Source organism: Saimiri boliviensis, chromosome X (genome assembly GCF_048565385.1).
Source record: "Saimiri boliviensis isolate mSaiBol1 chromosome X, mSaiBol1.pri, whole genome shotgun sequence".
NCBI classification, from domain to species: Eukaryota; Metazoa; Chordata; class Mammalia; order Primates; family Cebidae; genus Saimiri; species Saimiri boliviensis.
The window spans coordinates 12,331,478-12,354,237 of NC_133470.1; the positions used below are offsets into that span (position 1 = coordinate 12,331,478).

A 22,760-nucleotide genomic window follows, 5' to 3' on the forward strand; every position below is an offset into this window, starting at 1 on the left:
CCCAAAGTGCTGGGATTACAGGCATGAGCCATGGCGCCCGCCCACATAATGATTTTTTTTTTTAATGCTGTATAACTGTGTTTAGTGGTGATTTACAGAATTTATTGTTTTTCTTAAGCAAAGACTCGCCTATACTCTTTTGGCAGTGATGAAAGAGGCAGACAATGTGGTAAGAAACTTTCCCAAAGGGAAGGCTGCAGAGCAAGTTCAGATAGATCACTCGCTAGGTAAAATCCAACAAATGCTCCACAGTCTTGCTGAGTATTTTCTGACCTGCCAGAAGTCACACATAAAGTCAAGAGGGTCTGGCAAAATTCGCCTCATATCTACCTGAGTTCATTAAGATACCAATACAGTAGATTTAGCAAGTTGAGTTTCTCAGTTTTTTTACTCTGTCTTGGGAGTGGGTTTATGAGGAAGAGAGATTGGATCTAAGGCCCCACCTTTACCTAAATGTAGAGCGAGGAGGATATCAAATGAGGAAGAATAGTTCATTGAGAGACACCACAGAAGAGGAAGCTAGCTAGCACCTGCCCTTTCTGGACTTATCACTATGTTTCTCTGGCTGTGAGCTCCACAATGGCCTTTTTGCATTTGCAATTTCATTGAATCCTTGCTTCCTTATAGCCCAGGGTTTGTCAGTAAAGGGCTTTGTGGGCCATCCTGACTCTACTTCAACTACTCAGCTCTGCTCTGTACCATGAAAGCAGCCCTAGACAATATGAAAATGAATGGGTGTGGCTGGGTTCCAATAAAACTTTATTTATGGACACTGAAATTTGAATTTCATATCATTTTCATTTATCATGAAATCTTTTCTACTTCCAATTAAAAATTTAAAAATCATTCTTAGTTCACAGGCTAGACAAAAACAGGTGGTGGGGTGGCCGAGCACAGTGACTCATGCCTGCAATCCCAGCACTTTGGGAGGCTGAGGCAGGCGGATCACCTGAGGTAAGGAGTTTCAGACCAGCCTGGCCAACATGGTGAAATCCCATCTCTACTAAAAAATACAAAAAATTAGCAGGGCATGGTGGTGCAGACCTATAGTCCCAGCTACTCTGGAGGCTGAAGCAGGAGAATCACTTGAACCCAGGAGGTGAAGGTTGCAGTAAGCTGAGATTGTGCCACTGCACTCCAGCCTGGGTGACAGAGCAAGACTCCATCTCAAGACAGAGCATGACTCCATCTAAAAAAAAAAAAAAAAAGGTGGTGATGGGCAGGATTTGGCCCATTGGCCATTGTTTGCCAACTTCCATCCTAGGCCCAGGTACAAGTCCCTCTTTGTAGAGTCTCCAACCTTTCAGAGGATACTGCTACCCAGGAGAAGAACTACAAGCTTTACCTGGTAGGCACAGTGAGGACTGTTCTGGAGAAAACTACAAAAATAAGCAGGTTTTTCTTTCTGTGTTACAGCTGGACACTATGTCACATGCACATGGGCCCTTTTTGCCATGTCTGGGGAGGCTCATTTGAAGGTGTTAGATGATGAAATTGGTTCCTGTAGAAATTACTCTTGCACTGTGTTAAACCAAGACAAGGACAGAGAACTTCATAAAGACCATGCGGCCACTACAAAGGATGTTTAGATAGCAGTAGCTTGACAGAAGATTTTCAATATATTAGAGAAGATGGGACATAGGCAAGATAAAAAACTCTATAAAATGGTTGCTTAGCCAAGGAGTAAATTATATTGTATGTTGTCCCAAGCTGTGGGCCCAATGAATGGCAAGATGATGCAGACAGTGATGCGAAATGTTGATTGGATCTCATAAAATAAAGAACTCTATCTCTGCTACCTAGGTATCATATAATTAAGACATCAAAGATCCTTAAATGACCCTTATTTTGAGGCCAGTTTATAGATTATGAAAGTCATGCTCTCCTGACTTAGCTAATTGATCCACCATTACCATGTAGAATTTATTAAGTACAAAGTCATTCTAACATTATGCTAGTAGCCACATAGAATGAGTTAATGGGTAGAGTTCAGATACGTTAATCTATTTAATGTAGTTTTAAACAATCTTTAGGTATGTAGGAAATGTGCTCACACTGGGGTAGGGACTGTGAGAAATATAAAAGCATCAGGTTTGGCTTCTAACCTGATGGTATATACACTGTACACAACTTATTGGGACTAATTTTACAATTGCTTTTTACAATAAAGCAATTTGAGAATTTGCAATATATCCCGAGACATTTGGGCGGTCAGAAGCCCCAGACACTCAGATGATAGCTTTGTTCATAGAAGTGAAAAGCAGACAAAATGTAAAGAAGCCCCAGAACATAGGTAAGCATAAGGAGCATATAAATCTAGTATTTATTGAGTGTCTGCTTTATGCTTAGCACTACTGAAACACTGTGAGCAAATACAAGATTTAAGAAACTGGGTAACCACTTGAGGGTGAACATACAGTTAGAATTTCCATTTACTCCACAGTTAGGGAACAGTGGAAATGAGTTTCTCTCGGGCTTGCTCCAAGAGTTCACAGAGGCCCCTGGTGCTGGTTTCGTGTTGTCAGAGAGATGTTGATTAAGCAATTTGGAAGTGCAAAAGCAATGTCCTCTACCTGTTCCCTGGATTCTTCTCTCTTCTTTAGACCTGTCACCCTGAAGAAAGCATGATCCATTCCAAACATCACTGTAGGCAAATCACCATAGTACTTAGATTAAGTTAATATGAAGAAAGCATGTCATCCTTCACAATGGATTAAATGAAAGTAAACTACTGCATGCCATTCTCAATCCTTGCAGCCGTACCAGTTCCCAGGCACTGTCCTTACAAGTGATCCATCCATATTCCATACAAGGCCCAACACTTGCTCTCATGATAGATCCTTGTTTTCAACTTCAGAAATTCAACAGACATTTACATTTAGATTATCCCTGAACAGCCTGTGAGACCAAACACACACCTTCCCTGTTATACTTTAATATAAAATCCTCATTAGGAAACAAAAGAGAAGTCAAATCCAGAGACAGAAATACATACTGAAAGCCATGTCAATGAAGATGCTCTCTCCTTGGCTGTGTTGTCTTTGGACAACTTTTTTCTGAACAGAGCCATAGTTTAGACATTTAATGACATCTTTATCATCTCATATTTTCTACACCATGAAATTAACATTTACACACAAGAAAATCACCTCAAGAAGAAAAACATCAATTTTTCTAAAAGGAGGTCTGAACTTCATCACTGTTTTGGAATCCTGGATTATCTTCTCCTTTACCAATATCAATGGAGGCATAAGGATTTTCTTCACTTCTTGCTTCATTTTTCCTGTTAAATAGAGCAAGGTCACCTTAATATAGTGATGTTAAAATCAATTGTATTGATGAAGATCAAAAAGCTTGAGGGCAGTCTGTGTTAAGGAGGCTGGAGCGGGGGAACAGGAAGTTTCATAAGTTGTTGATGTGAGTATAAATTGGTATAGCCACTATTGAGGGCAGTTTGGCAATATTTATCAAAATTAGCAATTACACATATGCTTTGATCCAGCTTACCCACTGCTAGGATTCACCTTATAGATATATTGGCACACACAGGAAATTAACTATATTAAGCCATCACAATATTTTAATAAACACAAATATTGGAAACATAAAAGTTCAACAGGCCAGGGGCAGTGGCTCATGCCTGTCATCCCAGCACTTTAAGAGGCCGAGGTGGGTGGATCACGAGATTAGGAGTTCAAGACCAGCCTGGCCAAGATGGTGAAATCCCATCTCTAAAAATACAAAAATTAGCTGGGCGCAGTGACAGGTGCCTGTAATCCCAGCTACCTGGGAGGTTGAGGCAGGAGAATTACTTGAACCCAGGAGGTGGCAATTGCAGTGAGCCGAGATCATGCCACTGCACTCCAGCCTGGGTGACAGAGTAAGACTCTGTCTCAAAAAATAGAAAAGAAAAGAAAAAGTTCATCAATAGATGTCTGGTTAACAAAATTACAATCCATCTGTGAAGTGGGAAATTATATTGCCAGAAAAAAGAAAAACTTCTTTGTGCAACTAATGTGTAATGATCTCCAAAACACATCAAGTGGGCTGGGTGTGGTGGCTCACATCTATATAAATAAAAATTTAAGGATCTCTTCAAGGAGAACTACAAACCACTGCTCAATGAAGTCAGAGAGGACACAAACAGATGGAGAAACATTCCATGCTCATGGTTAGGAAGAATCAATATCGTGAAAATGGCCACACTGCCCAAAGTAATTTATAGATTCAATGCTATCCCCATCAAGCTACCAATGACTTTCTTCACAGAACTCGAAAAAACCACCTTAAACTTCATATGGAACCAAAAGAGAGTCCACATAGCCAAGACAATCCTAAGCAAAAAGAACAAAGCCGGAGGCATCAAGCTACCCGATTTCAAACTATACTATAAGGCTACAGTAATCAAAACAGCATGGTATTGGTACCAAAAGAGAGATATAAACCAATGAAACAGAACAGAGGCCCTGGAGGCAATGCCACACATCTACAACCATCCAATCTTTGACAAACCTGACAAAAACAAGCAATGGGGAAAGGATTCCCTGTTTAATAAACGGTGTTGGGAAAACTGGCTAGCCATGTGCAGAAAGCAGAAACTGGACCCCTTCCTGACAACTTACAATAAAATTAACTCCAGATGGAATAAAGACTTAAAACATAAGACCTAACACCATAAAAACCCTAGAAGAAAATCTAGGCAAAACCATTCAGGACATATGCATAGGCAAGGACTTCATGGCTGAAACAACAAAAGCAATGGCAACAAAAGCCAAAATGGACAAATGGGATCTAATTAAACTCCAGAGCTTCTGTACAGCAAAAGAAACAATCATTAGAGTGAACAGGCAACCAACAGAATGGGAAAAATTTTTTGTAATCTCCTCCTCTGACAAGGGGCTAATATCCAGAATCTACAAAGAACTAAGACAGATTTACAAGAAAAAAAAAAAATCTAAAAGTGGGAGAAGGATATGAACAGACATTTTTCAAAAGAAGACATATATGAGGCCAACAAACATATGAAAAAATGCTTATCGTCACTGATTATTAGAGAAATGCAAATCAAAACCACACTAAGATACCACCTCATGCCAGTTAGAATGGCGATCATTAAAAAATCTGGAGACAGCAGATGCTGGAGAGGATGTGGAGAAATAGGAACACTTTTATACTGTTGGTGGGAGTGTAAATTAGTTCAACCATTGTGGAAGACAGTGTGGCGATTCCTCAAGGACCTAGAAATAATAGAAATTCCATTTGACCCAGCAATCCCATTACTGGGTATATACCCAAAGGATTATAAGTCATTCTATTATAAAGACACATGCACACGTATGTTCATAGCGGCACTTTTTACAATAGCAAAGACCTGGAACCAACCCAAATGCCCATCGACAATAGACTGGACAAGGAAAATGTGGCACATATACAGCATGGAATACTATGCACCCATAAAAAATGATAAGTTTGTATCCTTTGTAGGGACATGGATGAATTTGAAAACCATCATTCTCAGCAAACTGACACAAGAACAGAAAATCAAACACTGCATGTTCTCCCTCATAGGTGGGTGATGAACAATGAGAACACATGGACACAGGGAGGGGAGCATCACACACTGGGTCTGTTGGGGGAAGCACGGGGGTGGGGAGGTCAGGGAAGGATAACATGGGGAGAAATGCCAGATGTAGGTGACGGGGGGATGGAGGCAGCAAACCACATTGCCATGTGTGTACATATGCAACAATCCTGCATGATCTGCACGTGTACCCCAGAACCTAAAGTATAATTTAAAAAATTTTTTTAAACCATTAAGTGGAAAACAAAAGAATATGCTTTATAGCCTGCTAACATTTGTATACTTAAAAATTATATATATATATATATATGCACACACACACATATACACTAAAAAAGCATATATTTGTATACTAAAAAGGATATATATATCCAAGAAAAAAGAAAAAAATACTATATATATATATATGTGTATGTGTGCATATCTCTCGAAGAAACTGATAATTTTTATTGGCTTTGGGAGGAGAACTTGGAGGCAAAAGGTGATAAGGAAGACTCTTCATGTTCACCTTTGTATTTTTTCATTTTAACCATATGAATGTATTACATTTTCAATGCCTAGTTTTTTAGATGAAGCTATTTTGGGGAACCAAAAATCTCTATAGTGAAGAAAATTGAGCAAAACAGACTAGCACATATTGAGATTCAATCAAGAATATGTTTAAATAACCTGAGGTATACATAGAGTTTTGTCAGGTGTTATAAAATATTAACCTTCATTTCATAAGCCCAGCAAGAGTCCATTTCTCAAGGTCAGAAGCGAAATAGCTAATAGCAAAGAAAACTAGAAATCGGGTCTCTAATAATTTAAATCCTCAATGAACTTTGATCTTCAGTTCAAGAAGAAATTGGAGCGTGCCTGACCATGAACTAAGAGAATGATACGGAGTCTGAGCTACCCCATGAGAAATAAAGGTGAGTAAAGAGTAGCAGTTTGGGCAGGCCACGGTGGCTCATGCCTGTCCCAGCACTGGGAGGTTGAGGCAGGTGGATTGCTTGAGCTCAGGAGTTCAAGAACAGCCTGGGCAACATGACGAAACCCTGTCTCCACAAAAAATACAAAAATTAGCTGGATGTGGTGGCATACTCCTGTAGTCCCAGCTACTCAGGACACTGAGGTGGGACGATCACTTGAGCCTGGGAGATCAAGACTGCAGTGAACTATGATTGCACCACTGACTCCAGCCTGGGTGACAGAGCAAGACACTGTCTCAAAAAAAAAAAAAAAAAAAAAAAAAGAAAAAGAAAAAGAAACAAGAGGAGCAGTTTAAAAGAAATCTCAGAGCCCATTCTTGAACAATTTCACAGTTCAAACCCATCAGCAATCCAGTCTCCAGGGTCACTTTTAGACCGAAAAGGATTCAGCAGTGAGAACAATTCCCTGAGCCCACCCATAGCTGCTGAGTTTGCAGTGCCTCTTTGTAGGAGGAAAATGACGCTGTGGCTGGGATGGAGTGTACTAGGGCAAGTGATAAATCCCAGACCAGATACTTATTGCGTGGGCTTGCTAGGAAGGTGAACTGCTGATGACATCTAGTAAATTGCTAGAAAATTCATCAGAGTATTTAGGTGCAAAATTGTCCAACTAAGTAATTGACCTATACAATCTACCACTTACTGAAAATTTTCCAGTTACTGTTCTCTAAATCTTTCTGCTTTCGGATAGTCTAGGAAAGGCCACTTACTTCTTTCGATCTCTGATCCCAGTGATGATCAGGATGACAATGCCAACTGCTACCATTCCCATCACGACTCCAAAAACAATCAGCCATATGGTAACAGGGGGCTGGTAAGGAGGTCCAAGTGTTGGCTGTATCCCCAGAAACTCCAGGCTGTTGTCATTCAGATGGAAAGCATCATTGATTCGGCTCCGGGACATCCTATTTGCAAAAGCAAAACACAGCAAAGGGGCCACTTAGACAAAATAAAATCGTGTGTAGTTATTTACTCTTTATATCATTGTTCCTGAAACGTTTTAACAGAGTTTATCATAAGAATATATACCTAAAATCATAATGAGAGCAAAGTAAATAAGGTCCAATTAAAGAGAGAAGTTTTTGACAAGTATGCATCTTTCATGCCTTGCAACCTAGATTAGGTTTATCAATGGCTTCACTGGAAAATTTGGTTGGCATTTATTCATTTGCGACTACTGTGTTTAAGGGCAAAGTTAGCATATTTGGCAAGAATGTCCCTTTTGTCAGAGTATATCTACAATGACTTTATATCAAATAATGGGAATGGATAATTGGATGCACCTCTTCTATTATACAAGTGAATCAAGTCCTATGCCCAAGTCTCTATCATACTATTTTCCAAATAAAAGGTGTTGGCATTCAAAGGTAGCACTGGAGAGGAACTTAAGAAAGGGAACTTTGCCAATTTCTTCAGAAGTCGTATGGGAAATGGCTGACTTTTATGGAGGCAGAAGGACAAAGATTGTTAAACAAACAAACAAACAAAAAAAAAAACAGTGGTATGGAGAACATTCTGGATCAAAGACCAAAGTGTCTGACATCTCATCTTCCTACCCTTGGATGTAGCTCAGGTCAGAAGGTCAGAGTCCACCAGAGAGGGAGAGAAGTCAACGCAGAATTAGTCAGATAAGCCCTGGCAACCTCAGCCTGAAAATATCTGAAAAGCGTTATCCTGGACACAGAATTTGAGGTCCCCTGTAGTTTGCAGCTGGTTATCCAGGAAGGCTAAGCTTTTTCATAAAGATCTCAGCTAGAAGTTTTCCCTAAGACAGACTTAAGTCTTCTGGAGGCAGTAAGTGAGTCTCTGGGCACAGTTGGGTCATATACTCCAACCAAGCCAGATTTTATAGGCACACCATGCCCAGCAGGTCTTAGATCTGCTCCAAAGATAAACAGGACTCTGATGCAGCTCGAGAGGGCCACCTAGTGAGCTGCCCAGAAGCAGTAGGTATATTAAGCCTTTTTATGATGACAGGAAAACAACTACAAGGTTGATCCATTCTTCATTCCTTCTGTCTGTTGTGGGAAACAATTGAGGCAAATTGGACAAACTGTTTATTCTAAACATTCATTGCAAGTCCCTCACCTAGCATAGAGGCCAAGCAATATCTAAGGAATCCTGTGCTTGCCTACCTTGTTTCAGGCTTTAGGCAATTAAACGAATCCTACATCTAAGTCCCTAGAGCAAATGATGGCAATACCTGTCCGCTTCTGTACTTACTATTTTCCATGAGTTCTAGCCAGACATTCTTCAGCCAGCACTTGCTTCCCTTTGCCTGAGAGTATTGTCAGAACACGAGATCTGTCCTGCCTGCAGGGTTGAAATGCTGGGGAATTAATGCCACCTGGAAGCAGTTCTCAGCTAATGACTGATAGAAACTGGTGAATAAATACCCCAGCTCCTTCAGTCCTCTGATGGGACAATTCAGGTGCACATTCTAAACAGTCTCTCCAGATTTCCTAGCAGGACTGAAATCTAGTTGCCCATAGTGGTAACTTGCTTGATAACATGTAATCTATAGTCTTCCTTCCATTCTGTAAGAGCCTACATCTGGGGGAACTCAAATCAAGATTACTCCCTTGCTGCAGGATCCTTCTGAAATTACATGGAGTTTGTAGCATGAGGTAACACATGTAAATGACTCAGAACAATGCTTGGCGCACAGGAAAAAACACACAAAATACTGGCTATTGTTATATTTGGTAACCCCCTCATCACTAGATGAAAGTAAAATATCACCTGATGGCCTCTTCAACTTCAATTCTAGGAATGATGTCAGACACATTTTGAGGTGCAGTGACAAAGAAATTAAAGGAGATTCTTGGTTTCAAATCAGCCACTCGCACATCCTCCTCCCTGCAGAGAAACAAAACAAACATCTTCACTTGTGGCACAGGGGACACAATAAAGAGAATGGAGACCTCCCCTGCTGGTGAAAAGGAGATTAGAGAGAGGATCACAGGGTAGAAAGGCATGGGGGAGGATGTAATTGTCAAAAAAAAATTTTAACACTGCCCAAAGCACATGAAATCAACTACATAAAAACTGTGATATCAAGTCTTCTCTTCACACTATTTCTTCTGCCTTCGTATAAAACCCACAGCTTTTTCAATGATAGAAAGATTTCAAACTGAAAACAGCAGGAGAATCAACAAGGGATAATTGGTAGCCCAGGATTGTTGCAAACAATGTGATGGGCAGAGATGGCTCAGTACCACACAGTGACTTACGCCCACAACCTGGTCCTACCCAGCAGAAAACATCGTGTTGCACCCGTGGATGAAGGTAATGAGTGGGGTCTACCATATGATGTGACAAGACTGTGCTCTCATAGCTGTCAAGTGGTCCTAGCACAAAATAAGGTAAATCATGTGGCTCATAGCCCTTGAGTGACTACCCATCTAACTCAGAATAAAAGCCAAAGTCCTTAGAATGGCTTTCAGGACCCACATGACCTTTTGTCTTTCCCTCCTGCTCCCGTGCCTAACATCATACTGGCCACATCTCCACTTATCTTCTAATCTGTTCTAGACACACTGGCCTCCTTGCTGTTCCTTCAACAGGCCGAGGATATTCCTTCCTCAGGGTCTGCACCTGCTGTTTCCCCCACCTGAGACACTTTCCCCATTGTCTGCATTGCTGGCTCTATGTCTCTCTCTCCTGCTTCATATACTTGTTCAAATATTAGTGATGTCTTTTCTGACCATTTTGGTTAAAATTGAACTCCCCCCTGCCCAACACACACACACACACACACACACACAAACACACACACACACACACAAACACACACACACACATACACACACACACCAGCCCTCCCCAGACCCTTTTCTCTTATATTTTTCTCCCTAGCACTTAGTACCTTGTAATTATACTATATTTCACTTACATATTACACGGACACACACACAGCATACATACTAGATTACAAGGTCAATGAAGGTAGGGAGTTCTGCTGTTTTTTTCTTTCAGTGCTGAGGGTGTATGAGAGCATTCTGAGAAGAGAGTGACAGCTGTTTAGTAAGAACAATACTCTCGCAATCTACAAGTCAAATAAGCCACAATCAGCCTTCTATGGAGTCACCCAAATTCCAAGATACCAAAGAAGAATAAGTTACTAGGAGATTTTTATCAATTTCAGTTGAAGAAAAGTTTAGGCAGAGTATCTCCTTAGACTCAAGAGTAAGAGAAATCCTGGTTGGAGTAACTTGAGAATCCAGAAAATCAACTCACCCAAAAGGAATCGTCTGATTTTTGACTTTTAAAAAATATTTTCTCATGGCATATGCAACAGATGACCGGAACAGGTACATTTCATTGTCATTCCATTCATACTGCGAATTCAGAAGAAAGACCGCTCAGCTGGACTCATAATACACATTTATAAACTGATATCTTCAAGAATTATTCTTAATATTCCAGAGATTCTTGCTATTCATTAAGTCAGTGACCTTCAATGGGAGTGTGCATCCATATCACCTGAAGGATTAGTTAAAACATTGAGTGCTGGAGCATACCCCTAGAGCATATGATTCAGGAAGCCTAAGATGAAACCCAAGAATTTACAGCTCTAACAAACTCCCAAGTGGTGGTAATACTGCTGGTCAGGCAACCATGCTTTAGGAAACATTGGGTTAATGAGTCCTTTTACTTAGTCTGGTGTAAACTGAAATTAACAACCTGAGTGTAGGTTTACAGACAGGAGTCAAACAGAAGTTGTGGGGTTTGTAGTAAAATGTCTGTACATTGTGAACAAAATCAGTTTTTACTATTTTTATGGTAAGTCCTCAGAAATGTACTTATCTATAAGTGTAAAAGAAAAAAGTTCAAATAAAAAATAACTCTTTGTAAACAGCAAGCTAATCCGTTTGTGCTTGTTTTCCAGTGCTAAACAAATAGCTTATGTTTGGATAGCTTTTAAAGACTTGAAAGCATTCACTGTTTCCTCCAGTAGCTGGCAGTAGGAATCAATAAATGGCACTAGTTTTATGCTTCTCCTTTCCCTTTAAAATTACAATATTTCATAAAAGAATTGTTGCATTCATTTCAGCTTGGTTTCATCCAGGTTTGGGGGGGGTTCCTTTAATAGTAATAATATTAATATTATTACTAATAACAGTCTGGCTACTATTTCTATAAATAGAAAATATAAAATATTTTAAAGGCTGAATTCTCACAATAATGCCATAGATCCAATCGGACTTCACTAGAAATAGCTTGAACTGAGCAGATATTCTAACCCTGATGTATAGATGCACTAAATATATGATCTCATTTCATCAAAACAGATTGTTCTTCAGTGAATTGGCCTCAGAACATTACACCATCAAACCTTCTGAACACTATTTACCAACCTTCACTGCATGGAAAAAGAATGAGTATAAATGTCAAGAAAAAAGATAATTGAAAAAGATCCTGATCTGCCAAGACTAAAATTTATTAAGCCAAGGAAGAGCTAATAAAAATATGACAGAGAAATAGTCCCACAATCACCCAATGATCAAGAAATGTGAAGTTGAACTTTTACAGATTGGAGAGCAATGTTCTTCCATTTTCATTTTTTCTTTCTTGAATGTTCATTGTTTTACTCCTGAGTTATTTATGTTTTGATGTCTTATCTATGAAAATTATACTAAAAGTATTGTTGAATCTTGGACAATGTTTAATTTTTCAGGAAAGGTAAGGGGGTAGAAACACAATCTTTGGATCTACCCAATGCAGACAACAATTTGCTGTTGCATCTTGGACCATTTTATCCAATAGTCCCATATTGACTTCTAACCCCACAAAGCCTTCAGGGTGCCATGCCCACTCTCAGGCTTTTGAGCCCCATTGACCTGAGACTACTCTTTCCTCTCCTCTTTCCTACAAAATATTTTGTTACTCCCAAAATGCATCTCTATAAATAAGTGGTTCTTCAAACTTTGCTGTGACTAGAATCACCTGGGGAAATTTAAACACTCTTGATGCCAAACTCTTGATTCTATACCCAAAGCAATTAAATCAGAATCTCTGGAAGGGTATAACCCAGGCATTAGTATTTTTTAAACTTCCCATTTGACTCCACTGTACAACCAAGTTTGAGAAACAGTGTTCTAAATTAGAGCTTCCTGGTCTTGATTGTATGTACAAATCACCTGGAGACTTGCTAAAATGCAGATTCTGATTAAGTGGTCCAGAGGTAGGCTTGAAATTATGCATTTTTAGGAAGTTGCCAGGTGATTCAAATGCTGCCTGCCCATGGGCCACACTCTGAGTAAAACCAGGATACAGATGATTGACAAAAACAAAACAAACTTTAAAAAAAAAAAAAAAACTGTACTGCTTCTAAAATCAAACTACCTTTCAAAATATAACCATGTTCTCTTTCTAGAATGAAAGTAATGATGACAAGAGTCACTTGAAAGGATTGGTATTTGATATTTAAGGATTGATACAGATGTTTTCTAACTGACGTTCATAACGCCTTCAAGATAATAAAAAGTAGGAATAGCTTATCCAACAAGGAATGAGTTACTTTAAAAACCCAAAGCCAACACCAGAATCTGGGACTTATAGTTTTGAAGAGAACCACATGGCCTCTCTTCTTTCAGATCACACTGAAATGGGTTTATTGTGTCCTATTTAAGTGAAGACAGTGCACTCAAAAATAATGAATTTACTGCCCAGAATACTCACTGCTTGATCTCCAAGAGCTGATTTTAGGCTTATCCTCACTTTGATTCTTTGGTCAGTATCTGATTAAAGAGAAATCATAGACTGCTGATTACAGATGACAGATTGCCCACATGCGCTTATTTCCTTTTTCCTCCCAAGATCCCATTAAAGTGATAGTAAAGGTATCAACAGACTTTTGGAGAAATGATGAGAGAGGGGTAACTGCTTTCTCAGGGACAGGAAACCATGACCTAATTTGTACACAGAGGGAACACAGACCCACAAAGAGCCAGAGAAGCCAAAAGAGGGTTGGGATTCAAGCACAGGTGAGGGTGGGAAAATAATATTGGGCTGAAAACAAGAGAAATGGAAGTCAGGGTGTGGTTAAAACCACTTCGGAGAATAGTTGATCCTCCTACCCCATGTGGCCTCATTTAGACAGTCACTTGGAGGCTGTGCTTCAGAAAAACAAGAGGTAATCCAAGAAAGAAGAAGTGGAATCTAGGAAGCAGTGGGATTCAACCCAGGAGAACAACAAAGGTTAGAATAGGAAGATGTAAGACTCCAAGGGGGAAGTCGCTAGGGAAAAAAAATGAGACTGAAAAGAATAGATATGTTGAAATCGTTGGGGAAAAAACAAATACAATGTAAATAGCAAATAAAGTAAACCAAAAAATTCAGGCAAGTACATACTTTGGGACAAACAAAAAGCCACATAAGAAAGGACACAAAATAGTACATTACTTGGTTCTTCAGGCATAATGATGTAAACATTGAAAACTGCTTTATTAAAAATCATGATAGTGCCGGGCGTGGTGGCTCAAGCCTGTAATCCCAGCACTTTGGGAGGCCGAGGCGGGTGGATCATGAGGTCAAGAGATCGAGACCATCCTGGTCAACATGGTGAAACCCCGTCGCTACTAAAAATACAAAAAGTTAGCTGGGCATGGTGGCGTGTGCCTGTAATCCCAGCTACTCAGGAGGCTGAGGCAGGAGAATTGCCTGAACCCAGGAGGCAGAGGTTGCGGTGAGCCGAGATTGCGCCATTGCACTCCAGCCTGGGTAACAAGAGTGAAACTCCGTCTCAAAAAAAAAAAAAAAAAAAAAAAAAAAAAAAAATCATGATAAGGCCTTACTGGAAGAGCAAGAAGTGGAAGTTGAAGGGTAGACCAAAGCGAAGGTTTAAAACTGAGCAAAAACAAAATAGCAATGTAAGCAAATTATTTAAAACATGAAAGTGACTGCCAGAACGAAGAGATAATAGCATTAAAATTGTTAAAAAAAAAAAATTGTCTGTGGAAAGCAGGATTCAAGTGCAGTTGGTTGGAGACAGTTATAATCTATATTTAAAAGATGAGACTAATAAAACAGACTTGAGAGAGTGTGTGCATGTGCATGCATCTGTGTGTGTTTGTACAGTTGCTTTCACTATGTCTCATACATAGGTGCTCGACAAATGTGATTTTTCCCATATAAAATGGCAACTGTCACCATAGCAGAGAAAGAAGCAGGTACTATAGAGAGAGAAAACATTCTCAGCTGTGTCACAAGTCCTCATGAGACAGGGACCAAAGGAGACTAGAGAAAGTAGACACGGAATGGGTGTGAAACTTGTCAACTGGGTGTACTCACATGGACTCCAGTTGGTAATCCATCCCACAAAAGAATTCTTGTTCTGGTCTTTCAGCCAGGTAAACAAGGGCTCAAAGTAGTTGAGCAGTGGTCTTACATCCATATTCTTTGCTCCTACAACATTTTCCAATGCTAGGGTCCAGGGTTCTGATTTTCCAAGCCTCAGCATATTGCTACACAAAAAAGAGGGGTGTTGGGAGGAGGTCTTGACATGTGTGTGATGGAGTATATGTTGTTTGCTAGCAGGCAATGGCAAGGAACACTGAGCCATCCCCAGGCAGAAAACTGCTAGAATAGTAGGCAGTATGTACCGGTCATGCACTAGTTAAACCGGCTCCCAAAACACAGGATATTTAACCTTGTCCCCATTGCTGACCCGCAAAGAGTGCTTTCCAGCTTATTTCTATTTTAATAGTGAACAGGCACTATCCGCCTGTTTAGTCTGTCTTTATTCTATGAAGAAACACTGAGCACCTGCTTTTTAAAAATAATCACTTGTTCACAAAGAATAGATACATAGGTCAGAGTCTGCTCTGGGCTTTCAGCTAGGAAATGCTGTCAGTCCCCTGATGGTCCCACTTTGATCCCACTTTTGCACTCTATTTGTTTCTATTTATTAATTCCTTCAGCACCGCCTAGGTTGGGGTCTCTACGACCAAGCTGGTCTCGGCAGAGGGGGTTCAGGGCCTTTTGAGGGATTCCAGATGTACATATATTTACACCTATGATCTATGGCTTCTCTTCGATTTGGCTAAATTTGCTCCTGGCAGATAAGAAAATAATGCATATTCATGGATATATTCCTCCCTCAACTGCTCTTTCCTTCCAATTACCACAGAGAGAGCCGTAGTTATGATAGGAAGAAAAGAGGTGGCCCATCTAATCGTTGCATGGTCTAGATTCCTGTCTGACCACCAATTAAGTGTTTGGTTTGTAAATTAGGACATTTTGAGGCCAAAAAATTTTCTTCTTGGAACAAAGAAATCAAGTTCAAACCTAAGCATGGAAATAAATAATAATGAATACTAGGGGAAGTTCAACATTTTGAGGTATTTCTTACAGCAGTTTCTGTCCAGCTTCTGTAGAACTTGAGATGTCACATTTGTGCAGAGGACCTTCATGTTTAGCTGCTTGACAAAGTGCTTCTTGAAACTGGAATTGGTAAAGGGTCCTTGTGTAATATCTGTACACGAGACAAATAAATAAAAAAGCAGTCCCATTTTATTTACCATCTTAGAGTCATAGATTGGGGCATGTATTTAAATTCTGGGACACAAGTAGCCAAAGAGATACTGATCAAATCTCCTTCTCCAGATATTAATGCTAAACTCATCATAACCTATTTGCATTTTATGTACTCATTGATGAACATGGCAATATTACTATGTTAAATATTAGCTCACATTTGTTTTGTGTTTTACAGATTAATAGCCCTTTTATATAGATAATCTGAATCCATCCTTATAACAGGTCAATAACATTGTTTTCATTTGACAAATAAACTGAGGTCCAGCAAATTCAAGGACTGGGGTTACTAGGTGAAGAACATATGTTTTTGGACTTCAAGTTAAAAATTTTCTTTCTATTACAATGCACAATAAACTGCCAATAACAAGGAGATAAACAAAACTACTTTTTATTTCTCCCAGTGATACTATTGATTTCTCGATGAGAGGAACAAGATCTCACACAAGTTTAATTTAACCCAATAAACCGTGTTAGTTTAAATGGAATTGAAACTGATCATCTATACCAGGCGTCCCCAAACTATGGCCCGCGGGCCGCATGCGGCCCCCTGAGGCCATTTATCTGGCCTCCCTCCGCACTTCAGGAAGGGGCACCTCTTTCATTGGTGGTCAGTGAGAGGAGCACAGTATGTGGCGGCCCTCCAACGGTCTGAGGGACAGTGAACTGGCCCCGTGTGTAAAAAGTTTGGGGATGCTTGATCTATACAGACAGTCCCCAACTTAACAATGGTTAGACTTCTGATTTTTCAACTTTACAATAGTGCTTTCAGCTGTGTATGTTAATAGTACCATTCTGTTTTTCACTTTCAGCACAGTATTAAATAATTAAGTGAGATATTGAACACTTTATTATAAAATAGCCTTTGTGTTAGATGATTTTGCTCAATGGCAGGCTAATGTAAGTGTTCCAAGCACATTTAAGGTAGACTAGGCTATGCTTTGGTGTTCCATAGGTTAGGGGTATTCAATACATTCTTAAGGTATTTTCAACTTATGATGAGTTTATTGGGATGTAACCCCATTGTAAAGCAAGGAGCATCTGTATTGAGCTTTGTAGTTATGGATAGAAATAGAAAAATTATAATGATCACTTCATTTATCCCTGCTTTTTGTCATTATTAGCACAGCTGTCCACAAACTCTAGAAGTTAAACAGAAACAAGAAAACTGTAATTTACCGAATGAATGAGTAATCATTAGAAACATGGAACAGAGATGCGGGGTCACAGTATGTTTCATCATGGGGCACAGGTTCCACCACACCAACTATCTCTCGCCTTTGGGGAGAAAAGAAAACAATACATTAGCTGTGGATCACCCATCACAAGCAGGTAAAGTTGGGCATAACTAGTGCAGTTTCATCAATCATTTTTTTTTTTTTTTTTTGAGATGGAGTCTCACTCCATCTCCCAGGCTGGAGTACAGTGGTGCAATCTTGGCTCATTGCAACCTCCGCCTCACGTTCAAATGACTCTCCCACCTTAGCATCCCAAGTAGCTGGGATTACAAGTGTGCACCACTACAGCTGGCTAATTTTTGTACTTTTGGTAGAGACAGGGTTTCACCATATTGGGCACGCTGGTCTCGAACTCCCGTCCTCAAGTGATCCACCCACCTCGACCTCCCAAAGTGCTAGGATTATAGGCACCACCGCATCTGGCCAATCAATGGTATTTATATTGGAATTGGTTGTCAGGTGAAAAAAAAAACAGTGTAAAAAAATCAGACAGCAGAGCTAAGTATGTGGTTATTTCTTAGTTTTAATCAATTCAGCCAGAATATACCCTCAGAAAATGGCTAAGTCTTCAAAAGAGTAATTTAATAAAATTCATAAAGTGCATTGCATGGCCAAAAATGTACAGTGAAAGCCCTAATAATTCCTCTCAGGCGCCACAGTCCATGTACTCCTGGCAGACAGAATTTAATAAAATTGAAATCTTACTTATTCTCCAAGCCTACCTAGCTCAAGCATTTCCTCCTCTGTGAAGCCTGGCCCTGATCCCATCCACCTTCTGGCAGAATTAACCCCTCTCTGTCCCTTAGCCTTCTCTAGTTGTGCCTCCTTTGCCATTTATCTCCCCATTTTGTAGTTATTCACCTATAGTAACTTCTTGCCCTACCGACTTGAGCTCCTAGAGGGTGGGGCTGTGTCTTGGTCTTCTCTCTAATTCCAGTGTCAAACACGGTGCCTGCCACTAAGGAAAGAATTCATTTATATTTGTTGAACAACTAAAGGAACAATTAGTGCATTAATGACTCACTCTAAGCATCTGATTCCATGTACCTTTAAAATAAGCTAAGAGGGATCAAAAGATTAATCTAGGCAGGAAAAAAAAAGGTAACAAAATCGTGTATTTGGCATTGTTTAAACTGAATGCATTTTTCCTTTAAAATTGCAGAATCATTGTAGACATAACTTTAGTAATATTTAAACACTAGAAACAGTTCTTATAGGTGTTACCTCTTTCCTCTCAAGTATTTATGTTAACAGAGGGAATCTTGACAGAAGGGTACTGTTTTAAACCTGTGCATGTGGAACTGCTTGTTACACATGAGTTCTTCACTTTAAAAAGAAAACATAAGAAAAACAAAGAAAAATTAATCGACAAGGGTCTAAGATGGTAAAAGGTAGATTTCTCTCTCCTTTCCATTCTTTTTTTTTTTTTTTTTTTTTGAGACAGAGTTTCACTCTTGTTACCCAGGCTGGAGTGCAATGGCGTGATCTCGGCTCACCGCAACCTCTGCCTCCTGGGTTCAGGCAATTCTCCTGCCTCAGCCTCCTGAGTAGCTGGGATTACAGGCACGCACCACCATGCCCAGCTAATTTTTTTGTATTTTTAGTAGAGAAGGGGTTTCACCATGTTGACCAGGATGGTCTCGATCTCTTGACCTCGTGATCCACCCGCCTCGGCCTCCCAAGTGCTGGGATTACAGGCATGAGCCACTGCGCCCGGCCTTCTCCTTTCCATTCTCTCCCTCCCTCTCTCCTTTCTTGCTTTGCTTCTTTTTCTTTTTCTCTTGTAACTCTTTCATCCAAAAACCTATTTATTTCATAGTTGCATATGATAGGCACAGTGTGAGGAACTTGTGACACAGCAAGGAGTAATGTAGTGCTACAACTATGGAAATGGTCACTGTTGCCCAAGTGTTTCAGGTTCTCTCTAGCTTGGAATTCTCTGTGTTCCCCTCCACACTCACATCTTTCTCAGGCCTTAACTTAAATGCCTCTCCTCAACTGACACTCCCAGTTGGGCTTTGTATTGCCCCTGGACACTCATGGACCTTGTGCCCTCCCATCACAACACTACACATTGCAGTGGATTAATTTTCCACATCCTGCCATAAACTAAACGTTTTTGGGGGTCAAGGACCATACCTGAAATTATTAGCATTGGATCCCCAGTGCTTTGCCTAAAATGTGGGGTCAGCATTTTTGTTTAAAAGACTGGATAAAAGAATATGTAAAATGAATAAACTGATCACTTTCAACATAATATCATGGTTTAATGAGTGACCCAATACTTAAGAATACAGAGTATGAAGTACTGTCACCTGATCCAAGGAAATTTTATCTGAGAAGATAGCACCCAAATGGAGACTAAAATATAAAATATAAAAAACTGAAAATACAAAAAGGAGTTAATGTGTGCCTGTGTGTGTGTGTGTACACACCAGTTAAATTCTTTTAAATACACAGCAAACTCATTAGAAAACATTTTACTGATTGCATATTCATTGACTTACTTCATCTCCCACCACTTTTTCATCCATTGCTCTTTGGGAATTTCACCCTTAAAGACCATCCACCTCCACTTCTCCAACATATAAGTAAATGGCAGAGTCCCAACAATTGTGAGTGCTTGTTTGAGCAGGAAGTTTATTTCTGTTTCTGAAAGTAAAATGGAAAAGGATAAATATTACAATGAAGATGACAGTGGATGTTTTATGTTAAAGAGAATTTTCCTAATCTCAAAATATTATTCCTCAAGATATACTATGAGGATAATTACATGAGAAAAATTGACAGTACACATAATGATGCGTATATATTTATTTTCTCAGCTAAGAGATTTGGAGTAGGTTAAAACCGTGGGACAGAACAGGTAAATAAAACCCCAAAGTTACTTCTAATCCTCATTTTCTTCATTTCCTCCCGTAAATACCTCTTATCAGAGTTCATTAGAGCTATTTTATCCACTTTCCCAGTCACACTGTTTATTCTGGAAAGCTCCATGAAGTCAGTGACTGTTAATGTCTCATTCGAGACTGTATAACCTAGTCCCCTGTCTGCTATATGATGCCTTCTGTGAGTCTTTGTTAAATAAACAAATACTAAACAGATTTAGTGAAAAGCCTGTAAGCCAGGGAGGGGAAATAAAACAAAAGAGCCTCCCTAGAGGGCACAATCCACTGGATGGTGAAAAGTGCAATGTACTTTAAATGTACAGATATCTTCCTTACCAAGAATTTAAAATGCTTTAATAAATCATGTTATTTCATTTTATTGTTTATTAGTGACATAAAGAGGCAGTGGAGCTCATCTCTAGTGTGCAAAGGCAATGCATTGAAATGTAAGCAGGGGATGTTATCTACTTTTCACATCACTGTGTCTCTAGTATCTAGAAAAATGTCTTGCGCACAGTATGTGCTTGATAAATATGTTTGGAAGAAGAAAGAAAAAGAGGGAGGGAGGAATGGAAGGAATAAAGGAATTTATTTAGCATTATTTGCAAATCAGGGACAAAGTCAAGAAAAAAAGCAGGAGTTTTCCAAATCAGTGGTTTAATCATGTCTAATACTATGTTTGCTTAAATTAAAAAAAAAGCAACAAAAAAAGACCTTTATTTTAGGTTCAGGGGTATGTGTGCAGGTTTGTTATATAGGTAAACTCATGCCATGGGTTTTGTTGTACAGATTATTTCATCACTGATCTAATACCATCTTAAGAAAGATAGTCATCAACCATTTTTACCTGCTGTTAGGGAATATTTAAAAATACTAAAATATCTGTTCATTGACTTGAATTAATAATATTTTAAAATTAGGTAGCAGGTATGGTTACTGTTAACTACCTTTGTTACTCTCTTCATGGGAGGATGCTGCTACTGGTCTATAATGCACTAGGACTGTGCTTACAGAAGCCATTTCTGAAATGATGACAGGCCTTATGCTGGCCCACTCCCAGGCCCTTGTTGGATCACCAGGGATCTGGAGCCAGAGATCAAGGCAAAGTGAATTGTTTACTCAAGGATGGAGCTCATGACCTTGACCTCATCGACCAAATGCTCTAGACAGTGGAGCTGATCTTTATGTCACAAATAGTAAAATGAGGGAGAGAATACATGGAAGAAAAGAAGGTATTAGGCTCTATTTGTCCTCCTTTTATGAGGAAGAATCAAAACCCATGGCAATCTCACCAAAGAATTGGATCTCCTGAACATTTGTCATGTTCCATCTAAAAGGAAATGGGCTGCCTCCAACAAAGATGTTGAAGGATAGCACAGATCTAAGGGAATGTTATAGGGGAAATTCACACTTCAGCAGGATGAACAAAACGTTTCAATCCCTTCTAATCTTGATATTAAACCACCTGTTCTTTAATAATTCCAAAATTTCAAGCTATACTTTGCTTTGCATAATATTATGGAAAAGACTTTAGATTAGGGCTCTTACTCTGGTTCTGCCACTACACTGCTTTTTGACTTCAGGCTACTTTCCCTCTCTTGTCTTCAGTTTACTCCTTTATAATGTGGTTTTTAGAATCTATTCCAACTCTAAAGTTTTGGGAAATTTTCACCTAGAGCCAGAGGGGTTTAGTTAGAATGCTGACACTAATGGGACAAGCCATTTCACTTCTGTGAAATTGTTTCATCATCTTTAAGAAAAAAACTTCTGTTAGACATTTCACAGGATCCCAAGTCCATTCATTGTTAGCTCTCTTACTCCCTTTTCAATAATACAAAACCAAAAGTTGACATGTTCTGATATATACTTGAATTTTTCCACCAGTAGTAATTTCCAGTTACCTTTCCAGTTTCCTTATACCCCATGTGGCAAAAAGTAAATATTTCCTACATAATATAATAAATACCTTGGCCCATATCAGATTAAAGAACCTCCAAAACAAGCCATGAGAAAATGTCCATACCACTGTCTTCTTGAAAATCGGGTGACAGAAGACCAATGGATTTTAAATGCTTAGGTGTGGCTGCAGAAAGTGACATGATTTCCCCAACAGCTTCATGGAATCCTTCATTAGCTCCATTTCTTAGCAGAAAAGGTTGTGCAGCATATGCCATATCATACTGTATGTGCCCCATCTCATGATGAGCTGTCAGGAAGTCATCCATCGTCGTCTTTGTGCACATAAGGATCCTGCGTGAAAATGGACAAGATGAAAATGAATCTCACTGACTTTCTTTTAACCATTACAGTGGAGTTGTATGAGGCTTTCATAGCATGAATAATCTTTCCAAGATTTATTTACCAGTGAATCTTGAGTACCTACCTCTTATGTCCTAGAAACAGTACTAGTTGCTCAACAGAAAGCAATGGGCAGGGGTGAATCCTTTTCTCTTGCTCATAGACTAACAAGAAGACAGATAAGCAGAGTTCTCTGCTATAAGACTTCTGAGGCAAACTCTATAAGTGATCAGTACACACA

The 22,760-nt window shown here is 39.4% G+C and overlaps 1 protein-coding gene across 2 annotated transcripts in view; it reads right to left on the reverse strand.

The window, feature by feature from the left end:
- Positions 1-1,093: 1,093 nt before the first annotated feature.
- The window catches only part of ACE2 (angiotensin converting enzyme 2), a 49,095-nt gene continuing 27,428 nt past the window's right edge, over positions 1,094-22,760 (reverse strand). Inside the window, exons 2-11 of one of the 2 annotated variants that reach the window (XM_074391372.1) lie at positions 22,245-22,471; positions 19,841-19,985; positions 17,275-17,373; positions 15,911-16,033; positions 14,851-15,023; positions 13,240-13,298; positions 10,795-10,895; positions 9,298-9,414; positions 7,266-7,460; positions 1,094-3,283 (exon numbers count right to left, since the gene is read on the reverse strand). In XM_074391372.1, coding sequence (XP_074247473.1) covers positions 3,175-3,283; positions 7,266-7,460; positions 9,298-9,414; positions 10,795-10,895; positions 13,240-13,298; positions 14,851-15,023; positions 15,911-16,033; positions 17,275-17,373; positions 19,841-19,985; positions 22,245-22,464 — 1,341 coding nt within the window. In that variant the 5' untranslated portion in view covers positions 22,465-22,471 and the 3' untranslated portion in view covers positions 1,094-3,174. The remainder of the gene's footprint in view (positions 3,284-7,265; positions 7,461-9,297; positions 9,415-10,794; positions 10,896-13,239; positions 13,299-14,850; positions 15,024-15,910; positions 16,034-17,274; positions 17,374-19,840; positions 19,986-22,244; positions 22,472-22,760) is intronic. The other variant, XM_010336623.3, reaches the window with a different exon arrangement.